Source organism: Sarcophilus harrisii, chromosome 2 (assembly GCF_902635505.1).
Source record: "Sarcophilus harrisii chromosome 2, mSarHar1.11, whole genome shotgun sequence".
Lineage (NCBI taxonomy): Eukaryota > Metazoa > Chordata > Mammalia > Dasyuromorphia > Dasyuridae > Sarcophilus > Sarcophilus harrisii.
Window position 1 is genome coordinate 252,317,368 of NC_045427.1, and position 26,786 is coordinate 252,344,153.

At 37.2% G+C, this 26,786-nt stretch overlaps 2 protein-coding genes across 5 annotated transcripts in view; one reads left to right on the top strand and one right to left on the bottom strand.

Annotated features, from left to right (window-relative positions):
- Positions 1–21,211, top strand: part of SLC12A6 (solute carrier family 12 member 6) — a 105,259-nt gene extending 84,048 nt beyond the window's left edge. For 2 of the 3 annotated variants that reach the window (XM_031952019.1, XM_031952020.1), the window contains 17 exons: positions 1,307–1,521; positions 2,400–2,558; positions 2,718–2,816; positions 3,180–3,237; positions 4,749–4,923; positions 6,109–6,227; positions 7,676–7,774; positions 8,623–8,742; positions 10,036–10,140; positions 10,342–10,510; positions 12,294–12,489; positions 13,228–13,397; positions 14,724–14,855; positions 15,447–15,554; positions 15,812–15,996; positions 17,412–17,545; positions 18,404–18,544. In XM_031952019.1, coding sequence (XP_031807879.1) covers positions 1,307–1,521; positions 2,400–2,558; positions 2,718–2,816; positions 3,180–3,237; positions 4,749–4,923; positions 6,109–6,227; positions 7,676–7,774; positions 8,623–8,742; positions 10,036–10,140; positions 10,342–10,510; positions 12,294–12,489; positions 13,228–13,397; positions 14,724–14,855; positions 15,447–15,554; positions 15,812–15,996; positions 17,412–17,545; positions 18,404–18,495 — 2,335 coding nt within the window. In that variant the 3' untranslated portion in view covers positions 18,496–18,544. Of the gene's footprint in view, positions 1–1,306; positions 1,522–2,399; positions 2,559–2,717; positions 2,817–3,179; positions 3,238–4,748; positions 4,924–6,108; positions 6,228–7,675; positions 7,775–8,622; positions 8,743–10,035; positions 10,141–10,341; positions 10,511–12,293; positions 12,490–13,227; positions 13,398–14,723; positions 14,856–15,446; positions 15,555–15,811; positions 15,997–17,411; positions 17,546–18,403 lie in introns of all 3 variants that reach the window. The other variant, XM_003755961.4, reaches the window with a different exon arrangement.
- On the bottom strand, positions 20,895–26,271 carry EMC4 (ER membrane protein complex subunit 4). 2 transcript variants are annotated; one of them, XM_012545808.3, is made up of 6 exons: positions 26,139–26,271; positions 25,600–25,700; positions 23,562–23,676; positions 22,988–23,141; positions 22,240–22,400; positions 21,527–21,994 (listed from the first exon to the last, which is right to left on the bottom strand). In XM_012545808.3, the coding sequence occupies exons 2-6, from the start codon at positions 25,683–25,685 to the stop codon at positions 21,959–21,961; spliced, it is 552 nt and encodes a 183-aa protein (XP_012401262.1). In that variant the 5' UTR covers positions 25,686–25,700; positions 26,139–26,271; the 3' UTR covers positions 21,527–21,958. The 2 variants fall into 2 exon arrangements, with proteins under 2 accessions (XP_003756011.1, XP_012401262.1); XM_003755963.4 differs by lacking the exon at positions 26,139–26,271 and having other exon boundaries at positions 20,895–21,994; positions 25,600–25,866.
- Between the last annotated feature and the right edge of the window lie 515 nt (positions 26,272–26,786).

A 26,786-nucleotide genomic window follows, 5' to 3' on the forward strand; every position in this document is an offset into this window, starting at 1 on the left:
ACAAACTCAGAGTCAGACTTAGAGAAGATAGAGGACTGGAGTCTGGAGCTGGCTGGCCTGTCCTCCTGCTTTCCCCACTGAGACCAAGGCTTGTCTAAAGGGCCTCCAGAAAGCTAGCCCAGCCCCAGGCAAGGAAATAGACTGTGAAGAAGACAACAAAGATTTTTGGACTTTAACACCTGGCTATTCTCCTGTGATTACTCTGCTGAAAAGAAGGCTGGTTTCAAGATCTCCAGAAAGCTAACCAGAACATTACACTGGAGCTTTGAATTCTTGCTCTGTCACTTGCTACCTTTATGACCTTGGACAGATCTCAGGTCTTCCTCTGTAAAATGAGGGTTTTGAATTAGGTAACCTTTAAGGTTCTTTTTCAATTTTAAAGCTTTGATCTTCTGCTTATAATAAAAGTGATTGTTACAAAAAGGACAAATTCTGGAATTAATCAAATTGCAATTTTAAAGTCAAAATTCTATGATTTAGAACTGGAGTAGATTTTAGAAGTCATCTAATTCAATCTCCTTTAGAATTATGAATATTGGGGTCCAGAGTAGTAGCATATCATAATGAAGAGACTATTGAACCTGGAGTCAGGGAAATCCTGAGTTCAAATCTCATTTCTATACCTATTGGTTATGTAAACATATGGTTATATTATGTACCTACTGGTTATGTAAATATGGCACTTAATTTCTTTCTCAGATTTTTTTTTTTTTTTTTTTTTTTTTTGATGAGGCATTTGAGGTTTTGACTTGCCAGAGTCACACACCTAGTAAGTGTTAAGTGTCTGAAGTCAGATTTGAATTCCCATCCTCTTGATTCCAGGGCCAGTGCTTTATCTACTGCCCCATCAAGCTGTCCCTTCTTCTCTATGTGAATGTCTCAGAAATCTTCACACAAAATCTGGGATGACTTATTGTTAGGAATATAAAGGGCATTTGTATTAATATAAGCATTGAACTATATGAATTCTGAGATCCTTCCAAGACTGACAGTCTATGATTTACCACATTAGGGTTTGGAATTAAGGAATAGTCTTTTCTCAGTTTATCAAGGTTGTATTTTTCATTCTTGCAAGGCAGCTTTCTTTAGGAGATATTAGTTGGGAATATTTACCCATTGCCACAAATTTGTTACATTTCTAGGACAAAAAATAGGGATGAATAATTTTTAATAACAATAAAAAATTTTTGTTAATAATTTCCTTTTAATATCCAATTCAATCTTCTCATTTTAAAAATCTTGTTTTCTCTTAGTGCATTTTCTTGCTCATTTCCTATTCTCATTTTTCCACCTGTTTTCCCTTTAGAGTTTGCATGTTGGGCAACCGTACTCTTTCTTCAAGACACATTGACATTTGTTCAAAGACCAAGGAAATGAACAACACAACAGTTCCTTCAAAATTGTGGGGTTTCTTCTGTAATTCTAGTCACTATTTCAATGTCACCTGTGATGATTACTTTGAGCATAACAATGTCACATCAATCCAGGGCATCCCTGGTTTGGCTAGTGGAATCATTGTTGGTGAGTACGATACAAAACAGGGTTTTCTTTTTTAATATCCCTTGTGTGGAAGTAAAACTGACCGCTTTAGTCCTTTAGACCTTTTCATTGTCATTGGGAAACATCTGCCAGGCTGTCTCCCTCTTCTTTAAACTCATTACATAGCTCCTGCTTTGACTACAAGAAACTTAAATTTTTTGGCTCGCTTCAAGAGTGTTTTCCATTTCAACATTTGCTTCCCACTTGAGGCAGATCTGATTTATGGATAACCTACAAATCATTTGTGTATCTAAGGAAAGAGTTTCATATTTTCAGTTTTCTTTCTAAAATTGACAATGTTCTTCCTGCAGTTCCCAGGGGCAGGGCTAAATGATGAGCAAACTGGACCAGAATCACTATAATGTCACCACATATGGAATCACTGTATTTCACCACATATTTTCCCAACTCATTTAAATCTATGAAACTTCTTTCCTAAGCGACTTAGTGGTTTGGATGACAACTATTTTTTTGGCATGTAAGCAATTTTGATCTCACTGAGACGTGTAGAGCAGCATTGATCACTCATAGGAACTCAGTGGTAGTCTGCTTCAGTTTGCTTTTCTTAACACTTCTAACCAGCTTTTCCAGGTCTGATTTAATTGCATGTGGATATATTAGATCAGTTAGCCAACTACATTTGAAACTATTTTGGAAAGTTTAAAACATGTTTATTTTGGTGGGTGTGGTCTTTGTGGGATTTTTTTGTTTGTTTGCTTAATTTGCTTTATTTGCTTTCATAGAAGCAAAATGTATATTTAACAACTGAAAGAGAAAATTGAGTGTTGTTAGAACAAATTTTCTTATTTTAGTCTTCTGGCTAAATTAAATTCTTATTTTCTCCCTTGTTTTCACAACAGAGAATCTTTGGAGTAACTATCTAACAAAGGGAGAGCTAATTGAAAAGCCGTCAGCTAAATCTTCTGATTTCTTAGGCAACTTGAATCATGAATATGTGCTTGTTGACATTACCACCTCCTTCACACTCCTGGTTGGAATCTTCTTTCCCTCTGTCACAGGTAAACAGATAGGTTTCTGTCTATTTAATTACAGAAACTGTCAGTTCTTGAAAATCAGTTAGTTAGATGATTGAGTTTTGTTTTTAGAATTTCTTGATTTATTCCCCCACCCTTTGGAATCATACCTCGAAGGACTGACTTGTTGGATCTTTTCTCTAGGTATCATGGCTGGATCAAACAGGTCTGGAGATTTGAAGGATGCTCAGAAATCCATTCCCATTGGTACCATCCTTGCCATCCTGACCACCTCTTTTGTTTGTATCCTTTACATAGGTCCAGTTTGGACATCAGTGGTAAGACTGCTGTAGAAATTGGTGGATCAATACTTCTTGTCTAACCAATAAGAGTGTATTATTATGAGCATGGAAGAACTTGAAATGAGACAGGTTGTGGTGTCTCATTTTATCTCCTGTTTCATCCGTCTTCCCTTTACCTCCATGTTTTTCTCCCTCTAAAAAACAGAAACAGACATCAAAAGACAAATTATAGAGACTAAAAGACCTAACTGCTAATAGATAATGAAGGAGAAGGCCTGGGTTTGGTTAAAGACCCCACCCCCCCCCAGCATTCTTTCTCATGTTTGACAATGAAGAACAACAGTTTCCTTGATTCCAGATGTAGATTTGAGCAGTGTTGTCCTCTTTGGGGCCTGCATTGAAGGGGTTGTTCTCCGAGATAAGTAAGTATTCTGATCTTTTGATATGATGGTTCTATCATCAAGGTGCCTGGAGCAAAGCAAGTGTTTAACAAATTCTTGCTGCTTCCATGTATTTTCTGTGACAGCTATCAATTTATTTCTTAAGACACAGGTACCAAAAGAAGCTTAACTTGAGTTGAAATAAAGGTTAGCTGTTAACTTTCCTCAGATTTAAAGAGTTTTTATGTATATCTAAATATATGGAGGAATTAATGATGCTCTTCAGTAAAGCAATGAATGATTTTGAAAAACCAGGTTTTCTAGGTATTCACACCATTAGGAAGCTATAAAAAGGGAAGTCCTTGACCTGGTAGGTAAGAAAGATGAAACATTCAAGGGTCTCTGGCCTCTCCTTATGAGGGCTTAAGATTTGTCTAAATCAGATATATAAAGAAGTCCTAATGAAGGTATAACAGAATTACCAACTCATTCTTCCATTGGTGATTAGTTTATTGTTATTCACATTGTTAATTTTATTAGGTTATTGTTATTCATGTTTATTTGAATATGATGAGCTAGCTCAGCATATTTATTTGGTAAGGATCAAACAGGAATTATTGAATGAAAATGACAGAAATTAGAAGTAAAGGGGAATCTTAGAGGTTACCTAGCTGCACCCATACCTAAACATGAATTCTTTGTACAGCATATGATAAGTGATTATCCATCCTTTGCTTTATGGCCTCTAGTTGGGAAGAGGAAAGAACAAGTAAGAGATCATTGATAACTTTGGAAAAAGCAGTTTCAGCTGGTGAGATCAGAAGCCTGACTCAAAGGTTTTGAAAAGTGAATGGAAGAAAAAATTAAAAGTTAAATTTTTGTAAGGATGTAGGAGGCCTGGACTCATTGCTAAGTAGAAGGGAAAATGTGAATAGAGTGAAATTGAAAAGAGTGATAGAAAGAATAGAGTCATAGTAAAGAGATTTGTCTTTGTGACTATCAGAGACTATCAGAGAATGGATTAAAGGAGAAAATGGGGAATGATGTCAGGTGGTTTTGAGGGATAAAGGAGAAAAGAAAGCCCATGGCAAATGGTCAATAAAAGCACAGAAAATTGGTATGAACATATAGATTAATAGAATCATAGAACTGGATGGAAACTCCTTATAGAGTTCAATTTCATTTTACAAATGAGAAAACTGATTCCAAAGAAAAGCTAAGTGACTTGATGAATTAAATTTTTTTTTTAATTCATATTTTTTGTTTTTACATCAACTTCATTTCCTGTGATAGTTCCCTCCCCTCCCCACAGAGACATCCTTTATACAAGTTTTAAAAAAGGAAAAGCAATTCAGCAAAAGTAACAACATATCATTCAAGTTCAATAGTATTCCGTATTCTTAGTCCCTTACAGTCTCATCTGTCTTTGGATTCAAGTTGAGTAAATAAGATAGCATTGTTTCAGTCTTTTATTGTTTTTTCCATTTATACTTTTTTGTCATTATTCTTTGATTGCAAGTTAAATTTCAGCTTCCCTTTGTCTTTTTAATCAGATTTGGAGATTCAGTGAAAGGAAATTTGGTGGTAGGTACTTTATCTTGGCCATCTCCATGGGTCATTGTTATTGGTTCCTTCTTCTCAACCTGTGGGGCTGGACTGCAGAGCCTTACTGGTGCCCCAAGGCTGCTGCAGGCTATTGCCAAGGACAACATCATACCATTTCTTCGGGTAAGAGACTTATATATTCCTCTTTCTAATCTTCTACCTATAGTGTAACTATATTCCTTTTTTTTTTTTTCATTAAGTTCATTTATTTTTAGTACACATTGTTTTATGAATCTTGTTGGGAGAGAAAAACCAAAACAAAAGAGAAAAATCATGGGAGAGATTTGTTTTTAAAAAAGAAAAAAAAAAAAACCAGAAAAAAGAAGTAAACATAGCTTGTGTTGATTCAGTCTCCTTAGATCTTTTTCTGGATGCAGATGACATTGTCTATCCAAAGTTTATTGGGATTGCTTTGGATCACTGAATCGCTAAGAACCAAGCTTTTCATAATTGATCACACATTCTTGCTGTTATTGTGTACAAAGTATTCCCGGTTCTGCTTGTTTTGCTCAGCATCAGTTTGTATAAATTTTTTCACATCTTTCTATAATCATTATCTTTTCCTGTCATCTTAGCCAATCTTAAAAATGTTAGGTGGTATCTCAGACTTGTTTTAATTTGCATTTCTCTAACCAATAGTGATTTAGAGTCTTTTTTCATATGATTATAATTCATCTGAAAATTGTCCATTCATATCCTTTGACTATTATCAATTGGGGAATGACTTGTATTCTTATAAATTTGATGTAACTATATTCCTTATGATAATTTGGCTTTTTTAAAAGGCTTAAACAATGTCTGTTTTGGATTTTAGTATTACTAGGTAAAGTAACATGGGATAATCTAGGACTCAAAACAAAAGACCTAAGCCTTTTTTTACTTTTCTAATTTCCATCCCTTTTACAAAAGGTTATTGCAATTAATTTTTTCACACTCTGTTTACCTCAATTTCTTCAACTGAAAAATAGGGATAATAATAGTACCTACCTCTCAAGGGGGTTGTGAAAATCAAATGAGTTCCTGTTATGAAGTTTTTAGCACAGTGCTTAGCACATAGATGTTATACAAATGCTTTTTCCTTTCTCTTCTCTTTGTCTTCATAACCATCACTCTTCTTTAATGGAGTTTATATGAAACCAAATCGCTCAGATTCCAGTATTCTCTTTAATTTCTTATAGTTATATGAACCTTTAGTATTATAATAACTTAGAATACACGTGGTAGCTGCCAAAGGTAATTTTTTTTAAAACCCTTATCTCATTCTAGAGCTCTCATTTCTTAATTTTACCATCTGTTTTCTTACTGTAGGTGTTTGGACATAGCAAAGCCAATGGGGAGCCTACCTGGGCCTTACTCCTTACTGCTGTCATTGCGGAACTAGGGATCCTCATTGCTTCCTTGGATCTTGTGGCCCCAATCCTTTCCATGTAATAGTCAATATATGCTCTATAGTTTATTTTTTAATGAATTATATAACAATGTTCTTAATTACTTCTCTATGAACTGATACTCTTCCACTGCAAATTCTTATTGATTCACAAAAATTTTGCTGGAAAATGTAGTAAAATTATTTTTTAAACTTATAAACATTAATTCTTAACAGACAAGCTAAATTACACTCTGACTCAGAGTAGGTAAGATGAGGCTCTAACTCATGTTTCTTGTATGAAAGATTAAAGTGACTATGCCCTTGGATTGAAGGAGTTTCTAGTGTCTAGATATACATTGTGGGTCTCATGTCAATTTTTTTTTTTTAATTATAACTTTTTATTGACAGAGCCCATGCCTGAGTAATTTTTTTACAACATTAACCCTTGCACTCACTTCTGTTCCGACTTTTCCCCTCCCTCCCTTCACCCCCTCCACCAGATGGCAAGCAGTCCTATACAAATAAAATATCTCACACTGTATCCTAGATATAATATATGTGTGCAGAACTGAACAGTTCTCTTGTTGCACAGGGAGAATTAGATTCAGAAGGTAAAAATAACCTGGGAAGAAAAACAAAAATGCAAATAGTTTACATTCATTTCCAAGTGTTCTTTCTTTGGGTGTAGCTGCTTCTGTCCATCCTTGATCAATTGAAACTGAGTTAGATCTTCTCTTTGTCGAAGAAATCCACTTCCATCAGAATACATCCTCATACAGTATCGTTGTTGAGGTATATAATGATCTCCTGGTTCTGCTCATTTCACTTAGCATCAGTTCATGTAAGTCGCGCCAATCCTCTCTGTATTCATCCTTCTGGTCATTTCTTACAGAACAATAATATTCCATAACATTCATATACCACAGTTTACCCAGCCATTCTCCAGTTGATGGGCATCCATTCATTTTCCAGTTTCTAGCCACCACAGACAGGGCTGCCACAAACATTTTGGCACAGACAGGTCCCTTTCCCTTCTTTAGTATCTCTTTGGGGTATAAGCCCAGTAAAAACACTCTCAATTTCAATTAGTCACCAGCCAGCAGACTCTAGAATGTGTTCTTTTTTCATGGCATTACTCAGTTATTTTAGTTATTATATTCTTTAGCTTAAAGATTTGTTATTTAATGTATTCTTTTGTTCAACATAAACCCTAACAAAGGAGAGTAAGAGTAGAACACAAAAGAGATCCCTTGGGTTTTGTTCATAAGAATAGCAGTGAAACTCATATTCGGTGTTTGCCAAAGCTTCACAATAAAAACAAAGCAGGGCTTAGTTGTTTCTTGAGAAAAAGATGAGGTCCACATTTTTCCTCCCTTAGCTCTTAGTCATGTTGTAATTAATCTGCAAATAAATACTGAAATACATTAAGGGAGTTCTGTTGCTTTTAAAAAACTTGGGAAAAAGCCATTTTAACAACACTAATAACCACTCTTCTCATTTGCCCAGGTTCTTCTTGATGTGTTACCTCTTCGTAAACCTGGCATGTGCCTTGCAAACTCTGCTTCGAACGCCCAATTGGCGACCCCGTTTCCGCTACTATCACTGGTAAGTTTGTTTTTCTTGTTTCAAAAATTGGAAGAACATTGGTCAAATTACATAACTGGGAACTAAATTCTGTCATACAAGCAAGTTTTAGATTTTTAGTTCTTACCTAACATCCTTTCCCTTATAGCCTTTCTAAGAATTAATCCCCATCAATTTTGGTGTCATCAAACAAAAATTCCATGTACTCCTTTCTAACCATATTCTCTCCTTTCTCAAAGGTTGTAGACAAGATCCACTAGAGAATGACTATTTCTTTCTGTTTTGTCCTTAGGCTTTCACCATTTACTTTTTTTTTGCCATATTACATAATATTCTTTTCTTAAGCTCTTTCAGTTTCTCCCCTTTCATAAAGTTCTTTTTTCATTTAAATAAGCCCAGGTATGCCTAGTTTTAAAGGAACTATCATTTGATTTCACTGTCCTTCAAACTACCATCCTCTTTCTTTTGCCTTTCATAGCTAAATTCTTAAGTGTTGTGGCATTCTGTAATCTATAATTTGCTTCATTGTATGAAAAAAAGTACTTTATGCTATTTGTAACAGTTTTCCCATCTGTAAAGAAAGAAAATTAATGGCACCTTTCATTCAGATGTAGTAATGTTCACAGAGCATTTAGAAATCATCAGAAGAAATGTTTTGGGAGATATGGATCTGTCATTTCAGTATGAAAGCTATTGAGTTGATTTAAAATTCATCTCCTGATTTTATGAATTTTATCCCTTAAAGATTTCAATGATCACATAGATTTTTACTTATTTCACTGTTTTCATGTTTTGATAACAATAAGATCATTTCTCATTATGTTCCTGTTTTTGAGCTGCTAAGGACATTTTGTTTTTTTATTCTGTAGGACACTCTCCTTTATGGGCATGAGCATTTGTGTGGCCCTGATGTTCATTTCATCTTGGTATTATGCCATTGTGGCTATGGTGATAGCTGGTATGATCTACAAGTACATTGAGTACCAAGGGTGAGTCAGCAGGAATGATAGTTTGTGTGTTTGGACTTGGACCCCCATAAATGTTAAAACTTAGGGTATGTAGCACAGCCGATTAAAGCAGTATTTTAGTGAAACTAGGCTTTTTAGGTTCAGTTAACCTTGTTCAATGACCATAAATTACATACTTAATTCTGTCAATCTTGCAAGTATTTTTGTATCACAGGGAGAAGTGACAAAACTGAATGAGTATATTACTATGAATTAACTAGGGAAAAAAAACAACTGAAAGAAATTTTTGAGTGATGGTAGATCAAAAATATGCAAAAGACAAACATACATGGATTTGTTCTATGTCCCATTATATATATATATATATATAAAAATATATAACCTGGATAAAATATATATATATTTTATCCAGGTTATATCTGAAATGAAAGAGAGCATGTCCCTGACTCTAAGATTATCTAAAATTTCAGCAAAATTTCTCCCATAAATTTTGTTTTTGTTTTTTTATGTCAGAATTGCTTCCTCCTCTCTTCCCATTGAGTTTTCCCAGATAAAAGGGGGCGAAGAGGAAGTAAGTTGAGGAAAAACTCAGTCAACAAGCTGACCAAATCTGACAATGTCTATAATATTCTATAACTGATAGTCCCTTACTTCACTACTGAGAGAAGGGAAATGTGTTTCTTCCCTTTCCTTTGCAACCAAGTATGTTTGTTGTAAGTAATCTGAATTTGATAGTATTTTAATGCTGTATTCATTTGCATTATTATGGTCACTGAACATAATGTTCTCTTGGTTTTACTCTTTTAGTCTTCCTCAACTTGCAAAAGTCTTACCACATTTTTAGTAAATTTTTTATATTTTTCATTACTTAGGATACAGTAGTATTCCATTAAATTCATATGCTACAATATGTTCATCTTCCTCAATGAATGGGCACCCAACTCATTTCCAGTTTTTTTGTTTCCATAATGAGTGCTAGTCAATACCCTGACTTGGGGATCCTACTCAATTATATTTTCCCCTGTACTGACAATGGAAGTTTAATTTAATTTAATTGCATCACCTCATACTTTTTGGTTGCTAAGTAGCTACTATCATATGGGAGAAAGGATTGAATGACCTCTTTGGTCATGTTGATGCACTTTCCATTTTCATATTGCATCCTGATTGCTGGTGAAGAATAATGTTATTAATTAATAGAGAAGGTAGAATGTTGATGAAGTGTGTACTATTATCTATTCTTAACTGAATGTTTAATTTGTAAATTGGATTTTACCTGCTCTATGTCAATCTCTTCCTTTTTCTTTACTACAGGGCTGAAAAAGAGTGGGGTGATGGAATCCGGGGATTGTCCCTAAGTGCAGCCCGCTTTGCCCTGCTGCGGCTAGAGGAAGGGCCTCCACACACAAAGAACTGGAGGTAAAGCAGGATGCACACCTTCATATGTTGTTGTGACACATAAGTACTCAATAAATGATTGTGATATAAGATATGACAAAGGAAATTAGGAGAATAGAGCTACTATGAACTATTCTAAATCTATTCCTTTTCATTTAAATGATTTTTAACAGGTTTTTTTTTCCCCCTACCATTTATTCTTACTTTCTCTCTATTGCATAGGCCTCAATTGTTGGTGATGCTGAAACTAGATGAGGACTTACATGTTAAGCATCCTCGCCTCCTAACTTTTGCCTCACAGCTCAAAGCTGGGAAAGGTCTCACCATTGTGGGCTCTGTTCTTGTGGGAAACTTCCTAGAGAACTATGGTGAGGCATTAGCTGCTGAGCAGGTAAGAAAGGGGATAGGATCTAATTAAATTGACAGTTATACCAGGTTATGCAGCTGGCTCTCAAGCTTCTAAAATATTTAAGAAGTTCTTTTCAGGTAATTGCTCTGACTTGGAACGATACTATCTTTAGCTTCTCCCACATGATTGAGATAAGATAGGTAACCAGCCTTCTTGTATTTAAAATATTGACAGGTATGCAAATTATACTATTATAAAAAGATGAGCAAATCATAGTCACATTAATGGTTTCTAAACAATTACTAATTACAGATTTTTGTGTGTTTTGAGAGAAATTATGTGAATGAAATCTGTTCCTTCAAAATATCCTTATAACCTCGGACTGAGGAATTGAAAACAGTTGTTCAACCTTCTTACTAGTAACTAGTGATATAGACAAATTGCTTCTGGTATCATGTTCTAGCTGTATCATCTGTAACAAACCTGTCATTTAAAATTTGTTTCTCACCAGCACTCAAAGCACCATAAGTAAACAGGTGTTGTGAAAAAATTCTGTATGCATTTCAGTAATTTCATCAGATTCCATTTTAAAGGATCTGCAAAATACTGTGAGATCCTAGAGACAGACAATAAAATGTCTGTCTAGACTAGCAATTCTGCTTGAGAAGGATACTTTAAAAGTGACATTGTATACTGTAACCTCTTGGAGGTTATGAATTTATCAAGAAAGAATTTTTTTCCCCAAGTTAAATATAAAAGATTCTTTTGTGACCATTTAAAATAGTTTCATATTGATGAAATAAGGCTAGCATTTTTTAAATGCTAGGAAAACAAGCTTTAAAGATAGTTGCAAAATAAAAAATAAATGTTTCCATTTTCTTTCAAAAAATAAAATTAAAGAGCCCCCACAATGATCCCTCTTGCTTGATAATCAAGCTATCTAGCTTCTGATCCTCTTTAATCATTACTTGTTCTATGGCTTTGGGTAGATCATGCCAAAACTTTCTATACCAGTATTCCCAGGGATCGTAAGGACCAAAAAAGAAAAAAGAATTTTAAGTTAAAACTGCCCAGAAAAACATTTCAACAAAGGTTATAAATAAGTGCCATTATTTGAAGGTAAGAAAATGGGGGGGGGGGGGGGGGGAAGAGGACTCCAAGAGAGAGACTGGAGTAAAATTGTACTAGTAATTTGAATTAGGATATGATTGGATGTGAGAAAATGGGAGCATTCCCCCTAGTTAATTCGCTCCACTTAGCAAACACAGATTGTTGAACACTCACAGTGCCAAGCTGTGGGATGAGTTGCAAAGAAAGAAGACCCAGGGCAATTAGATGGCGCAGTGGATAGAGCACTATCTTTGAAGACAGGAGGACCTGAGTTCAAATCTGGCCTCAGACACTTAACACTTCCTTAGCTGTGTGACCCTTGGCAAGTCACTTAATCCCAATTGCCTCAGCAAAAAAAAAAAAAAAAGAAAGAAAATATATACTAGTCTTCACAGAATTGGTGGTTAATGGAAGAAAGGGAGACAGAGAAACATATAAACCAAAATGCAACCAATTTTGGATGTAGAGAACACTAGAAATACTGTTAACTGTTTGAGGAGACAAAGAATAGTTGTAGTTACTTTAATAATTTTAGGTAAATTAGATCTCAATCAAGGTCTTATGGAAGAGATGAATCTTGTGTAGAGACTGAAAATACAAAGCAAATAAAAAGCCATAACATGGAGTAGACCAGACAGCTTTTTAGATGGGAGGAATGGTACAAGTGTCCCAGGATTTCAGGCAGATCAATTCAGTTTTCCTGTGTTTCTTTCAGACTATCAAGCACTTAATGGAAGCAGAGAAAGTGAAGGGTTTCTGCCAGCTGGTGGTGGCAGCCAAACTGAGGGAGGGCATCTCTCATCTCATCCAGTCCTGTGGCCTTGGGGGCATGAAACACAACACTGTGGTGATGGGGTGGCCCAATGGCTGGCGCCAGAGTGAAGACGCCCGTGCCTGGAAGACTTTCATAGGTAAAGAGCACCCCTCATCTTTTCCCAAGGCCTTAAGCAAGAATTGTAATTATACTCTTAACTCCCCTCTCTATCCTCTGAATTAGAGGCCACTGTATTGCTGAGATTGAGCAGTGCTAGAATAATGAAGACAGTTAAGGTTAACCCTAATCCTTTGCTCCTTGATCTTATTTTGCATGTGAAATGTTTGCAAAATGCTTCCATTAAGAATACATTTTCTTCTTATTTCTGAATTTTCTATTTCTAGGTTTTTAATTGTGAATTTCTGTCTTAATGTTTTTGTATTCCTCCACCATCAGCAGCCTCTCACACTTATTTATTGATTCCCAATTCCCTGAAAATACAACTTTGTGTCGCACAGTGGTTAGAGCACCAGCCCTGAAGTCAGGAGGACCTGAGTTCAAATTTGGCCTCAGAAACTTAATACTTCCTAGCTGTGTGACCCTGGGCAAGTCACTTAACCCCAATTACCTCAGCAAAAAAAGAAAAGAAAAGAAAATTAAAATACAACATTGTGATTCTCCACATGAGTTCACGTTTATGTAGCCAAGAGCAAATTTTTATCATCTCATTAAGACAGCACATGGTGGTCACATGTTCTTTTTTTTTTTTTCTTTTAATCCTTGCTATATGAATGTAAAACTAAAAAGCCCAAATGGTGATCTTTTAAGAAGATGGGGAAATATAAAAATTTCTTTGTTTATCATTTCTTAGTCTTTTTTTCTTTTCTTTCCCCAGGCACAGTTCGGGTGACAACAGCTGCCCACCTTGCCCTACTGGTAGCCAAAAATGTCTCCTTCTTTCCCAGTAATGTGGAACCATTTGCTGAGGGCAACATTGATGTGTGGTGGATTGTGCATGATGGCGGGATGCTCATGCTCTTACCATTCCTACTTAAACAGCATAAGGTAAAACCTAAGCATCCTTTAGGTCATTTTGCTTTTCTCCCCTGTCTAGCATCTGTCCAATCTCTTTAAATACATTCTTCCTCTGATTCAAGTGAAACTTTTGAAACTTAAGTCAAAATGGGGTGGATATTACTCCTTATTCAGGGAGTTAACCTTTCAATTCTTCATTTCCCCCTTTTGAAAAAAAAAAAAATAGATATTTTATTATGTAGTATCTCCCTGTCTCTCAGAGGAATAAAAAGGACTAGTGAAAAAATACTGGTAAAGGCTTTGTTATCAGAACCCTTAGGAGAAAAACTTACAAGAACATTCATCTTAGGAAAACTTAAATTACTTACATAAAAACAAGGCCTTGAATAACAGAATATTCAGTGTTGGGATTCAAAAGGAACCCTCAAAATGTTGGGGTTCCAGACCAGTGTCATGAGGTGTCTCAAAAGAATTTGCAGGTTCAGATCCATCACCAAGTCAAGGGGCATAGTTTATTATAATTGTAATGCCAATTAAAGCAGGCAGAATTCCAAAAGAAATTAGAATAACCAGAAGAAGAGAAGCAAGAAGGTAAATTTATAGGGAAAATTTAGAGAAACCAGTTGCTTCATGCCACTGATATGTTCATTTTATGGCTTAGAGGTAGAGTTGGGTAGTAGTCTGGTTCTGATTTTGTAGCCAGATGCAGTACCCATAATTCTCTGGGGGAAGGGAGAACAAACCTTGGGAAGTGTATTTTTAGGCTTGAAACATCACTAGGTCAAGCGGTGGGCTCTGAATTCTTTTCTACACCTGCATTGAGCATCTAATTATTGTTGTTCATTAATCTCAAACCTGATGATCACAGACCAATAGCCTGTTATCTGACAGCCAGCAACATTTATGGGTTCAGCATCCTGGCCAGATAGAGTAAATGGGGGCAAGATATATCATTTCTAACTAGATCACTCCCAAGCCAGGTAGGCTTGGGGTTATTGCTATCTCCTTCCTAAGGGCTGCACTGCATCACTTAAGTATCATTGTTGCTTATCTTTTTGGTGAGATTAAGTAAATTGAGATTTTTCACAAATTAGATCTTATGTGATTCAAATGATGTAGTATGATACAAATAGTCTTTACATTAAATTGTATAAAACTATCTTTTCTCCTCTAGTATTTTTATCATTTTTGCCAGCATTTTTCGTAAATAGTAAAATAATTTTATCAAGGACCTATTTAATTTGTTTGAGGCCAGAAGTAGAATATTGGGAACAAATAAGGAGACAAACCTATTCCTGTGTATAAGTTACTGGGTTCATTTCTCATGATTAATTCTGTGTGTGCATATTCTCCCAGGTATGGCGTAAGTGTGCCATCCGTATCTTCACAGTAGCCCAGTTAGAAGACAATAGCATCCAGATGAAAAAGGATCTGGCTACCTTCCTGTATCACCTCCGCATTGAGGCAGAAGTAGAAGTGGTAGAGATGGTAAGATACTCAAATGAGGAAGATCATGAAAACAGTCTCAATTTATCCCCAACCCTTATACTTCAAGGTTAAGGAATATTTTTACTTCATGGACCTGCTCACTATGATCCTGTGAGTTGGAATTGTAGATTAATCTTCTAGCTACAGCAAAACTTATGTATTAAGCAGAATGTCCCCTTTCCTCCCTTTTTGATAAATGTTTATTTTTGCCAGCTATTTATCTGATGGATTTATTTTATCTTAATTCCTAAAAACCCATTTTAAATTAATACATCTTATTTTAGCCAGGCAATTCAAAGGATACTGACTAGACACTATTTGTTTGTATCAAAGAGGTATGCATGGTGGTCAGGGTAGACCTAACAAATAAAAACTATGAATACGTTTTATCCTTGGATTGAATATTCATAATTCATCTATGAAGGTAGCCTTAGATAAACTTTCTCTTCTGGTATTTAATGACCCTGTAAAATCAGAAATTTAGTTGACTACAAGTCTTCTGCGAGATCCAGAGATCTGAAACACAGAAATTAGTTGGTCATCTTTCTCCTTTGCACTTATTGCTTACTCAGCATGGTGTTTCCCTGACAGCATGACAGTGATATATCAGCCTATACCTATGAGCGCACTCTGATGATGGAACAAAGATCTCAGATGCTACGGCATATGCGGCTCTCCAAAACAGAACGAGACAGAGAGGTAAGAATCCTGTCATCAGTTCCTTTATCCTAACCATGTGACAAACCACTGAGCAGATGTGCTATTTTATTTTATTCTCAAAAGGTAAGCAAATTCTCCCACTGGCCACCATGGATTGAGCTATTTAGACTACTCCACTATTGTTTGAGGTAACCATTAGGTGAAGGAGGAATCTTTTCTCAACCTCTGGAATTTGTGCAGATATAAGATGTGGGGGGAAATTGAATGTGGAGTTGTTTATGTTGAATCTCATCCAGGCACAGTTGGTTAAAGATCGAAACTCAATGCTACGCCTTACCAGTATTGGCTCTGATGAGGATGAGGAAACAGAGACCTATCAGGAAAAAGTACACATGACTTGGACAAAAGACAAATACATGGCATCACGAGGACATAAACCCAAGACTTTGGAGGGATTTCAGGACCTGCTCAACATGCGACCGTGAGTATCTCATTGGAATTAAGCTAACTACAAAGTAGTATTTCTATCCTTCCTCTGTTTTATTCTGGCTTCTGAGATGTATGTAACTCATACATCTAGTCTTATAATATAGTTCACACTTAAGTTTTACAGATTACATACAACTTCTTGTTGCTTAGAATTGTTTTCAGAATCTGTCATCTGGAATCCCAACAAAAATGAAATTAACAAAAAAAGTTTAAATATGTACTAAAGTTGAATATTGCTACCAGACTCCTGGAATAGGCCACACAGACATTGATATTTAATAACATGGTCTAAGTGGAAATGTACCCCTTTCCTAGAACTTTAAATTTACTAGTATCCCCATTTTATGACAGTTCACAGTAGTGGGAATAGAATTAGCACAATTGGAACCCCTGATAATGCCAACTATTTATCCATTAGTACTAATTTGCAAACCCCCCAAATCTTTCATCAAAACTTTTGTTTTGGAATTTCACTTTCTGGCTGAGGTGTTATTAAGCAGTGAAAAAAAAAATAGACTACTATTTTTTAATCTTTTTCAGTATGACACCTATTAATTTGGTTGAATCACTAGAAAATCCTCTCCCTGTACAAACAAAAGAAAGACGATTGAGGACATAGAGGCATCTTTTATACTCCCTCTTTCCCCAAAACTTGTCACCACCAAACTCTTGACAAAGCAAGTGGTGGTGAGAAAATTCAGAGTACTAACATAACTTATAAATGATTATATATTGGTGGGGAAATTGAAATGCCCACAAAGGCTGCCATAGGGAGAAGCATCTAGCTAATCCATAAATTGAGCAACTAGTCCTTGAATGACCTGGCAGCTAATTTTTAATTTATTCTATTTCCTGGCTTGGAATTTATGGTGCTTTAAGAAGATATATAGGGATATAAAAAGGCCATATATATATATATATATAAAAACCCTTTCTTCATCTTTAGAAAAGTGGACAGCATCTGACATGGTGTGAAAAATCTAAATTTGTTTTTAGTTCTAATACTTACTTATTACAGGACTTGAAACATGTTTTTTTGCCTTTTGTCATCCTGGTCTGTAAAAGTAGTTGACGGAGATTCAGTACTTGACCTGAGGAAGGCTGAGAGAAGAAACTAAAGAAATAAGTGTTGAAATCTTTCTTCTGCCCAGAATTTCCAACTAGTTCCTGATTACATGGCAGAGGGAGAGGGGAAAAGGGAGTTAATGGTATTTTGCCCTAAAATATCAAGTCAAATATAGTGTAATAATTAATTAGTAAAGGCAAGAGAAGAAGTATAAACTTGTGGTATATCATTCCCAATTTAGTTTTATCCCTATTTACCACGTTACCATTCTTCACACTCAGGCCAGATAAATTGTCTGCCTCAACTTAACTTCTCTTTCTTCCATTTTGTTCCTTCTTCAGAGATCAATCTAATGTGAGGCGTATGCACACTGCAGTAAAGCTGAATGAGGTGATTGTCAACAAGTCCCATGAAGCAAAGTTGGTATTGCTGAACATGCCAGGGCCACCCCGAAACCCTGAAGGTGATGAGAATTGTATCCTTTCCAATACTGTGTTCTTTCCCTGCTTTTATGAATCTTTTCCTTAGATAGAAATATAATATAAGATAGAAATAGTGTGTGATTACAAAAAAAAAAAAATTTAATTTGCCCCAAATTTCCCTCTCTGGATAAGGTAACCAAAAGTATTTTGAAATCCACAGAAATAAAGCCAGATATACTTCATCACTTTTTAAATTTAAACAAGGACTTCTGTAAAGTGGAGATTTTCTGGAATAGATTTCATTTTTTTCATCTGGACCCTTATCCCATCTACTCTTAAACAGCTTCTCTTCTAATAAAAAGCTTTGTATATATGAAAGAAAAAGATTCTTTCCCCCCATTTACAAACAAGGAGCAATTCAGGGTGCACACCCTATGGGGCTACAAGATGCACTGATCCTTTATCCACCACCTCATAAAGAGGAGTAAGCAAGAACTGTTGGTGAGAAAGGGAAAGTGATAAAAATTATGTAAAAAAATTAATCATCTTAGAAACCCTTGTAGAAACAAATATTAGATGGTTCAATAGACTTCTGTTTTTTATTGCCTCTTAAGGGTCAATATGAAAGCACAACATGGGTTAATCCATAGCTATTGAGACAGGTTTTGTATAAAATGAGGATGTTCAATGTGGAAAATAAAATGACTAGGTTCCTGGATTATTCTTGTACAGGACCAAAATGGATCCAAAGGTCAATCTAACTCTCTAATCCTAGCTAGGAAACCATGTTTTATTAGTAAGCCTTGTTTTTCAATTCTTTGAAGATAGATAAAAAGCCTTTGGGTATCAAGATGCCAAGTTGAATGTGCTGGTGTTCTGGCTCAGATTGTTTCCTTAACATATTTGTATAGATATGGAGTTCCTGGAGGTGCTTACAGAAGGGCTAGAGCGGGTCCTCCTTGTAAGAGGAGGTGGCAGTGAAGTGATCACCATCTACTCCTAACTGCACCTGTTCTCTTCTGCTTAACCTAATCCTCCTCACAGGTTTCAATTCTCCACAAAAATCTCAGATGATCTGGCACTTTATTTGCTGCCATTCCACTGGATTAGAGGGCTGTTTTTAGTATATGTGATGCTGAACTTTTGCAGAGCTGAGCCTCAAGACCTCCTTTGTCCCTGTGCTTAATGAAAAGGGAGTTGGAGCTGCCCTTCTTCCCATCTGACCCCTCATCCTTCCTCTAAAAGAAGCAAGTCAAATGAGGTGTATAAAATGTTTGATGACTAAAAAGCAGTACATAAATGCAAGTCTCTCCCTCATCACAAGTGGAGCCTAAAAATCTTGTCATTGCCCAGCTTAGTGTACATTATAACTAGAAAGGAAAAAGAGATGAGGCAGAAAGGAGCCAGAATCAAAGTGTAAATTTAAATAGAACAGGAGGCAGTCATTTTGCTTTGGGCAAGACTGAAGCTGCAAGATGGATCTCAGAAACATTTACTCTATTGTGATCCTGAATTCCAGGATATTTATCACAAGGATGATCCTCAGAAAAGTGCAACATTCCAACAAAAAAAAATCTACAGCCACAAGTATATGGCAACTCAGTCTCTAACAAACCCATATGGAGAATTTTCTCAGTTCATCTTCATTCCGCTTGCCTTCCAAGAACCTCATTCTATATTGTGGTACTGCAAAGAGTTAAACAACCACATACACAAAGCCCTTTCTGCAAGAACTTAAAAAACTTATTCCCAATAGATGCTGCTCTTTAGTCTGATCCCAGGTTAAAGCATGTGTGTACATTGTATGTACATTGAATGTTTCAAGTTTTCCAAATTTGGCCCATTCTGTAGTATTACTATAAGGCAATGATACACTGGAAATAACTTTTTTTTGAAAGAGTGTATTATCTAGGTGATTGAATCATTCATACAAACCCCAATTAACTGCTCAGACTGATACAACTATAGTCCGTGGATACTTATGAGTGACTTGGGTAAAATAAACAAACTGGATGTATGTAATGAGAAACTTAACTGGGCTTTCCTTACTTTCCTTCCCACCTTTCTGTTTAGTAGGCACAGTACAGAGCCACAAGAACAGACAAGGAGACTGGCTGATATGCTATAAGGATTGTAAGATCACTTTAAGTAAGATAGGCCTATATTTTAAAGGCGAATTCAGCAACGGAATTCAAAGTTCTGGTGCCATATCTTAATTCACAGTGCCAAAATAACTGAGTTGCTAAATTCCCTTTGTTTTTCCTCAAGTGGCTCAGAATATGAATTGGCATTGGCCTTAAGAAGTTCCAGGTTCCTCATTTTGTGTGGCCTAGGTTTTAGAGTTGAGAGGTAAAGTAAGGAAGTTGATAACACAGTACAAATAATTTTAAAAGTGGGGTTTTTGCTTGGTTTTGTTTTATGATGGGAGGTGAAGGATAACATTGACCTTTTCCTCAATTTCCTTCTTTACTCTATAAAGATCTGGCTCTGGACTCAGAGATCAATTAAAAACCTTATGATTGCCAATTTCCTTTACATTTTAAGAATGCTATGAAGGACTGAACTGAGGGGGTAATTTTACAAGTTAAATATTTTTTTTTTCTTGCCAATCACCAAGATATTTTGTTTCCAGGCATAGAAAATCTTTGCCTTATATATCTGTGACAATAATTTCAGACACCAGAAGTTAGCCTATCTTTCTTTCTGTTACAGAGATTCATATATAGGTAACATTCCTCCTTGCCTAGGCCCATGGCTACTTCAAGGAGTAAGCTGCTACCTGACTAAACTTTACTCAATGGCGTTTGAAATAGCCCTTTTAGATTCAGAATGTGCAACAGATGATTGTACTTTCATGATTCAGGTAGCTCCATGGACAGAGAAGGGGGAAAATCATTAGTAGCTACATGCAAATTATGAATAGCAAAAAAAGAGTCAACTTTAATTCTTGACTTCCATGGGTAGAACAAAGTATCTAATCAGTCCTAGTTCTAGTTTCCTCTTCCAAAATATCAGGAAAGGAGTGGTAGTGAATGTTTATAGTTTGTGTTGTACCTTTTATTCTTGTATCCCTCTACTAATTATCTATTTATGGTATGGACCAGAGTTCAGTAACAGAAGATTCTCTCCCTTGTTCTGCCCAAGGCAGAACTTTGCAGCCTGATACTCCAAAAAATAATTTCATCTCCTGCTGGGACTTTTTAGTTTTTCTAAGCATTTTCCACCCCAAAAGGGTGACTTTTTTAGAGGTCAGGTAGATTATGTAAAACATAATTTAGAAAGAAAAATGAAATGTTTTAAGGGAATTCTCCCTGAAGTTTATAGTGAGAATATTTTAAAGGGATGAGGGAACTAGAGATTATTTGTATGCCCCTCTACCTCCATATATCTAATGTTTGTTGCTTTTTTTTTTTAAATAACTGTTACATAATATTGTTCCATCCAGACTCTCACTCCCATTTCTCTATCGGTCATTGTATATGTGTATATTTTGTCTTGTGTCTACAAAATGCCTCTCAATCATTGCAAAGTAGAGCAATACTGAAAACTCAACAAGAGAACGCACCTTAGGGAAATGGGCTATTTGCTTTACAGAGGTAAGAGAGGGGAAGAACCTTCTGCCTTTGGGACAAGATCAAATTTGGAGATTTAGCCATAATATTCCTAGGGAATGTAGTGTCAAATATCCTCTTGCTATTATTGGTCTATGCCTTCACTAGGTGGATTAAAAAACATACTGAGGCCAGTTTTTTAGCAGGGGAAAGATCACTACTTCATATTCATATATGCCTCATAACTTATTGAGGCACCTGGGGACTGCCTCTCCCTAAGAATTCCATTTACTACCCCGTGGTGGATTAAGCACAGTTGCCTTCCTCTGTCCCCAAGTTAAATAAAATAATATGGCAGGTAGAAAATGCCCAGGTTCAGTCTGGTATTAATGCTTGTTTTTTTTCCTTCTTATCATCATGTATAATCTGAAACTAGCATTAGTTTCTCTAATCTCCCAAAAGTGTTTCCAGCAGTATTTGTCTCCTTTAATATCATTCATTTAGAGATAGAATCTTTATTTTAAGGAAAATGGAATTAAGGGAACTCATGCAACTTTGTTTTCTTTCCCAAGAGCTGTTCTGAGCAGTTTAATTTATTGAGAGGAGAGGCTGAAGCAGCCACTCTTTTGTTTACATGGAATTATGGTTTTGATGTTTTTGCTCTGTATTAGAATCATAAATAAAGTTTTTTTTATATTATTTTCAGCCAGGAGCATCTCCGTAATTTTTCTTCATTGGTACGCTGACTCTAAACTTTGTTCTTTTTTACCTTTGAGAAAAGAACTCATTCTTCATTTCATCACAAAAAAACCTTTGCAAAGCAGAACAGACTGATATGCTACTGAGAAGACACAACTGACAAAAACCAAATGGGATCCAAATATGAGAGGGGTGCCAATTCACGTTTTCCTCTGATCATAAGAGTAGCCCACCACCACTGAATTCCATTCTCTGAAAAGAAAAAAGAAAATGATAAAGGTCATAGCATAGTCTATTACTGAGTTCCTTTAATCTTTCACCCCATGTTCTCCTGCTTTCCATCTACTTAAACATTTTCTGAAGCTTCTTATGTGCCTTATTTTCCAAGTTTGGTTTTCTAATACCAACCCCAACTTCTGACAAATAAGGTAGTTGACCCAGTTGGCTACCAATTACACCTCAACCTAAGGCTTAAAATTTTTATTTTTTTGCCTTACCTCAGGGGGTTCAATGAAAGCCAACCAATCTGATGCATGTGTGGGCAGCAACCCCATGGATTGACATTTATAGACAGCTAAAGCCAACCCCATGAGGTTCCCAATGAGATAGACTAATCCCTGCAGGAACTTCTGGCTTGAACTCTCCAGCATCTTGAAAGCTGCAATGGCAATGAACGGAATCTATCAACATAGATCCAAGATACCACAGACTAATACATACAAGGTCATACTAAGACTGAACCACTTAATGAGAACCGAGGGGTATAGAAAAACGAGAAACTCAAATATAGCAATTTACCTTCACTTTTCTTTTCTTTTTTTTATTTAATAGCCTTTTATTTACAGGTTATATGCATGGGTAACTTTACAGCGTTAACAATTGCCAAACCTCTTGTTCCAATTTTTCACCTCTTACCCCCCCACCCCCTCCCCTAGATGGCAGGATGACAAGTAGATGTTAAATACATTAAAATATAAATTAGATACACAACAAGTATACATGACCAAAACATTATTTTGCTGTATAAAAAGAATCAGGCTCTGAAATATTGTACAATTAGCTTGTGAAGGAAATCAAAAATGCATTACCTTCATTTTTCACTAACAAAGGACTTTGTCTCAAGTTACTTCAATGGGAATACCTCTAATAAACTGGCTTTTGTTCCCCAAAGGCAATGAGGAAAACACTGTGGTTCCCACTGTGATAAAACTTTTTGAAAAAAAACTGTGCACTCAGAATACTTACTGGCTGAAATGGCCATAAGTGCTTGAATGGGCCGCCAAGCCATCATACACACCATCATGGTAGGGAAGATGGAGATAGTGTTGCCTGCCATGTACATGATGAAAAGGTTCATTGGGATCTGTTTGAGGGGACCCAGGGCAATGTCCCAGCAACGCTAGAAGAAACATGGTTATTTTACATTTATCAACTACTAATATCCCCCAAACCAATTACCGCTATTATCTTCACCAAGGTTTGTCAGCAGAATATCTTCTCAAATTAGCTTTCTGCTATGTAATCTGAGGATCTTTCATCTGAATATTAAAAAAATAGCAGTGAGAGGCCTACTTATTAAAATTTTTAGACTATCTTCCAAGGGGTTATTCAGGGCCCATTTTCTCCAGCTTCTACTGGTGGAGGAAAGAGATGGTTTTTGTCTTTATCCCTGCCCCCTTTTGTCCCAAGAGTTGACTCTAAAAGACCCAAAGTTATATTTTATAGATCTTTATCTTTAAAGGGATACTCTACTCACTATTGAAGAAAGGTAAAGTACAAAAGTTTCAAAGGCAATGAACACCTATTCATGTCTCTATACCTTCTCTACTAGGATTCGGTCTGTTTCCTGAACGCTGGTATCTGGTACTTGCTTGTCCAGATAACCCACCGGATACATGGAATCTCCCTGGCCACCGCCCCGGTCACTTCGGCCCCTAAAGAACAGACCAAGAAGCAGAGGCTAGAGGTTTTCCCAATCTCATCTCCCGTGAAATCTCACTCCCCCTCCCATCGTGAGCTTCCCCTTCTCCTCCCCCACAAAAAATAATCCTGCCTTTTTCTGTAACCTCTTTCTGGGTTAGCATTATCACTTTCCCAGTCACTCCCATCTTCATGATTTGGGATTATCTACAAAAGGAAGAATTTAAGGCTAGATGATATCTAAGGTCCTTTCACAGTTCTAATCTATGATAACTGAGTCTTCAGGTATTAAATGCCTTCTTTGTGATAGACACTCTTGTTAGAGGCTAGACCTAAAAGTACAAAAAATAGAACAATTCTTGCAAGAAACAAGAATACATAAAAATATACGCAACAAAGAAAAATATATACAAAGTGATTAAATGGAAAGTAGTTTGAGAGGGAGAACACTAGCAAGTGGGGGAGATAAGGAAAAATTAAATCCAGAAGATGGCTCTTAAGTTGCATCTTCATCAAGAGAGGTATTCAGAGGAGGTAAATAAGGAAGGAGTGCATCCCAGGATGTAAGACATTCAGTGTAAAAGCACTAGGAGGGAAGATGGCATATAGGTGTAAACAGAGAAAAGTTCAGTTTGGCTGAATTGCATAGTGTAGGAAGAATAACACCCACTTTTAAGTTGTAAAGAAGTTTTAAGATTATGGAACTCAGAAGTTTATTTTATCCCAGAGGAAATAGGAAGGCCTTGAAACTGATTAAATTGGGGAATCACATCGTCAGTTCTATATTTATCATATTGTGCAGGATGGACGGCAGGTGAGAAAGACTTAAGTCTCCTATCCTCCAGCCTGTGCCTCTTTCAGGTTCATCCTTATCATCAATGGGATACACAGTAATATTCCTAATGCACATCTGATTTCATCACTCATGCCCAAAATACCTAACTAATAAAGTATAAACTCCTAATTTATCTCCTGCCCAGGTCTCTTCTACACTCCATCCCATCCTCCATTCAGAGGACAAATCAATCCCCTATTCAATAAACTTCAGTGACTCCCTATTATTCCCAGAATGAAATGCTGCTTGACATTTAATTTAGCATTTCACAGCCTGGCCACTTCTTTCCTTTTTAGCCTTCTTACACCTTGCTCACCTTCACATATACTACGATCCAGGGACACTGGCTACCTTCCTTTCATCTCCAGAATCCATGCCTTTTTTTCTGGGCCAAGAATGCTTTCTCCCTTTTGACTTCCCTGGCTTCCTTGTTTTAGATCAAAACCGACCTTCCCTCCGTGACTGCCTCCAATTTACCAAGAATTCGGATGCTATCTCTCACATCAGAACTTGAATTCCTTGAAGACAGAACCTGTATTTTAAGCTAGTGCTTAAAGTACTCAGCATGTGGTAAACTTGCAATAAAAGACCCGAGACTGACTAGCAATCAAGGTCTTCTACAATCCGGTTCCCTGCCAGGTGTTTTATTTTCACTCCTGTTTCACCTGAACTGGACTACTGTCCCTTGTTCTCACCCTCCATGCCTAAAATGAACTCGTGCTTGGAACACAGTAGGTTCTTTAATGTTGGTTGATTTTATTGATTTATCTTATTCCATTCAATCTCCATCAGTCTAAATCCGTCCTTTTCTTCAAGACCCATAAGATATCACGTCCCTGATTCCTTCCTAAAATGTTTTAAGGCCTCCCCCTTCCTCCAATACCTTAAAAAGCTATTTTTCCTGGATGCGTGTCCCGCTTTCTTGTCGCACTGGGGGGGTGGGGGAGGGGATGCGCGCTAGGCGTCTCGCTCCCACTTAGAAAGCGCCTCCAAGCAAGGGTATGTATGCGGAACCAGGTTCCGTCTTCCGGGAGCTGCCCAGGCAGGTAGAGAATGAGTCTCTCCCCTCTTCCCCCAATCCCTGGTCCCGTTCACACCTCACCTGCTGCCTCCCCCGGGGCCGCTCAACTCAATGGCCCATTTGAAGCGCCGGCCTCGGTTCGCCACCAAACTTGCTTGGGTCGTCATGGCAACGGCTGGCTCCTAAAGTCCCGGAGAAGGAAGCAGGTTCGGACCGCGTACTTTCCCGGGATGCACCGGGAACTCCGACCGCCCTCCAGCGGAAACAACCCCAAACCCCGAGAGTACGGCCTCGCAAAGCCCCGGCCTCGGCTCCCGAATATAACTTCCGGGTCAGTCGGACACGTCACTTCTGGTCCTCTTCAGGCCACAACCCGAAGGGTAGGACTGAACATGCGTGGGAGAGAGAAGAAAGGGGCGGGGCCTGGCGTTTTTTAAAAGGGATGAGTCTTCTTAGCTTGTGGCTTTTGATATTCTCTTCCATTTCCCTGGTTAATGCTGCGGCCCACCCTGCTTTTTTCTCTATCCTTCTTTTGCCCCTCACCAATCCCCCTCTCTTCGCCTCTGCTCTCCCCCCTCCCCCAATCCACAGCAGGTGGGAAACAAGAAAAGATGGATGACCTGGGGCCCTCTTTAAGCAGACATTTAGGGAGGAGCCCCTCGATCCACGTCCCATTCTGAGGTTCTGGGGTAGGAGGTGTGAGTCCCAAGGCTGAGGATTTGAGGAGAGACCTTACTGCTGCCCGCGCATGCGCACGCGCACGCGCACGCATGCACGCCCACGTACGCACGCACGTACGCACGCCCGCTGCTCTTTTCGCCTTCTCCCGCAGCCGCCGTCCCTATTAAAGACCAGTCTGGTGTCTTAGTGAGCTAGTCAACCTAGCTCATGATTTTCTCCAGATCCGTTCTATAGGAAATGAACTAGGAGAAAAGGAATAAGATGGTGGAAGCAGTCCAGGGTTACTGAATTTGGCAACGAGTATTAGTAATATATAATTATGATACATAATTTTCTTGCTTATAAATAATAGGGCAAGAAATTGAGTGAAGAGGTATAGTATTACTCTAGTTGTAATAGTAGTAGTACACTAAGAGGATGCAGTTGAACTGATTCCCAAAGGGATTGAGATAGTGAAGATTGGAGAATATGATTTGTAGCCTGAGATAATGATCTGGGAAAGGGAGCACAAAGAATAGTGTTAGAGACCTTCAGGAAGGAGAAAGATGGAATAAAAAAAAATTATGATCCAATAAAAGACATTTCAG

Coding starts and splice junctions, on each gene's coding strand:
- EMC4 (XM_003755963.4), bottom strand. CDS start 25,685: ATGACGACCCAAGCAAGTTTGGTGGCGAACCGAGGCCGGCGCTTCAAA. Junction 23,142..23,561: donor ACCGAATCCTAGTAGAGAAG/GTATAGAGACAT, acceptor TGTTTCTTCTAG/CGTTGCTGGGACATTGCCCT. Junction 21,995..22,239: donor CTTTCATTGAACCCCCTGAG/GTAAGGCAAAAA, acceptor TTTTCTTTTCAG/AGAATGGAATTCAGTGGTGG.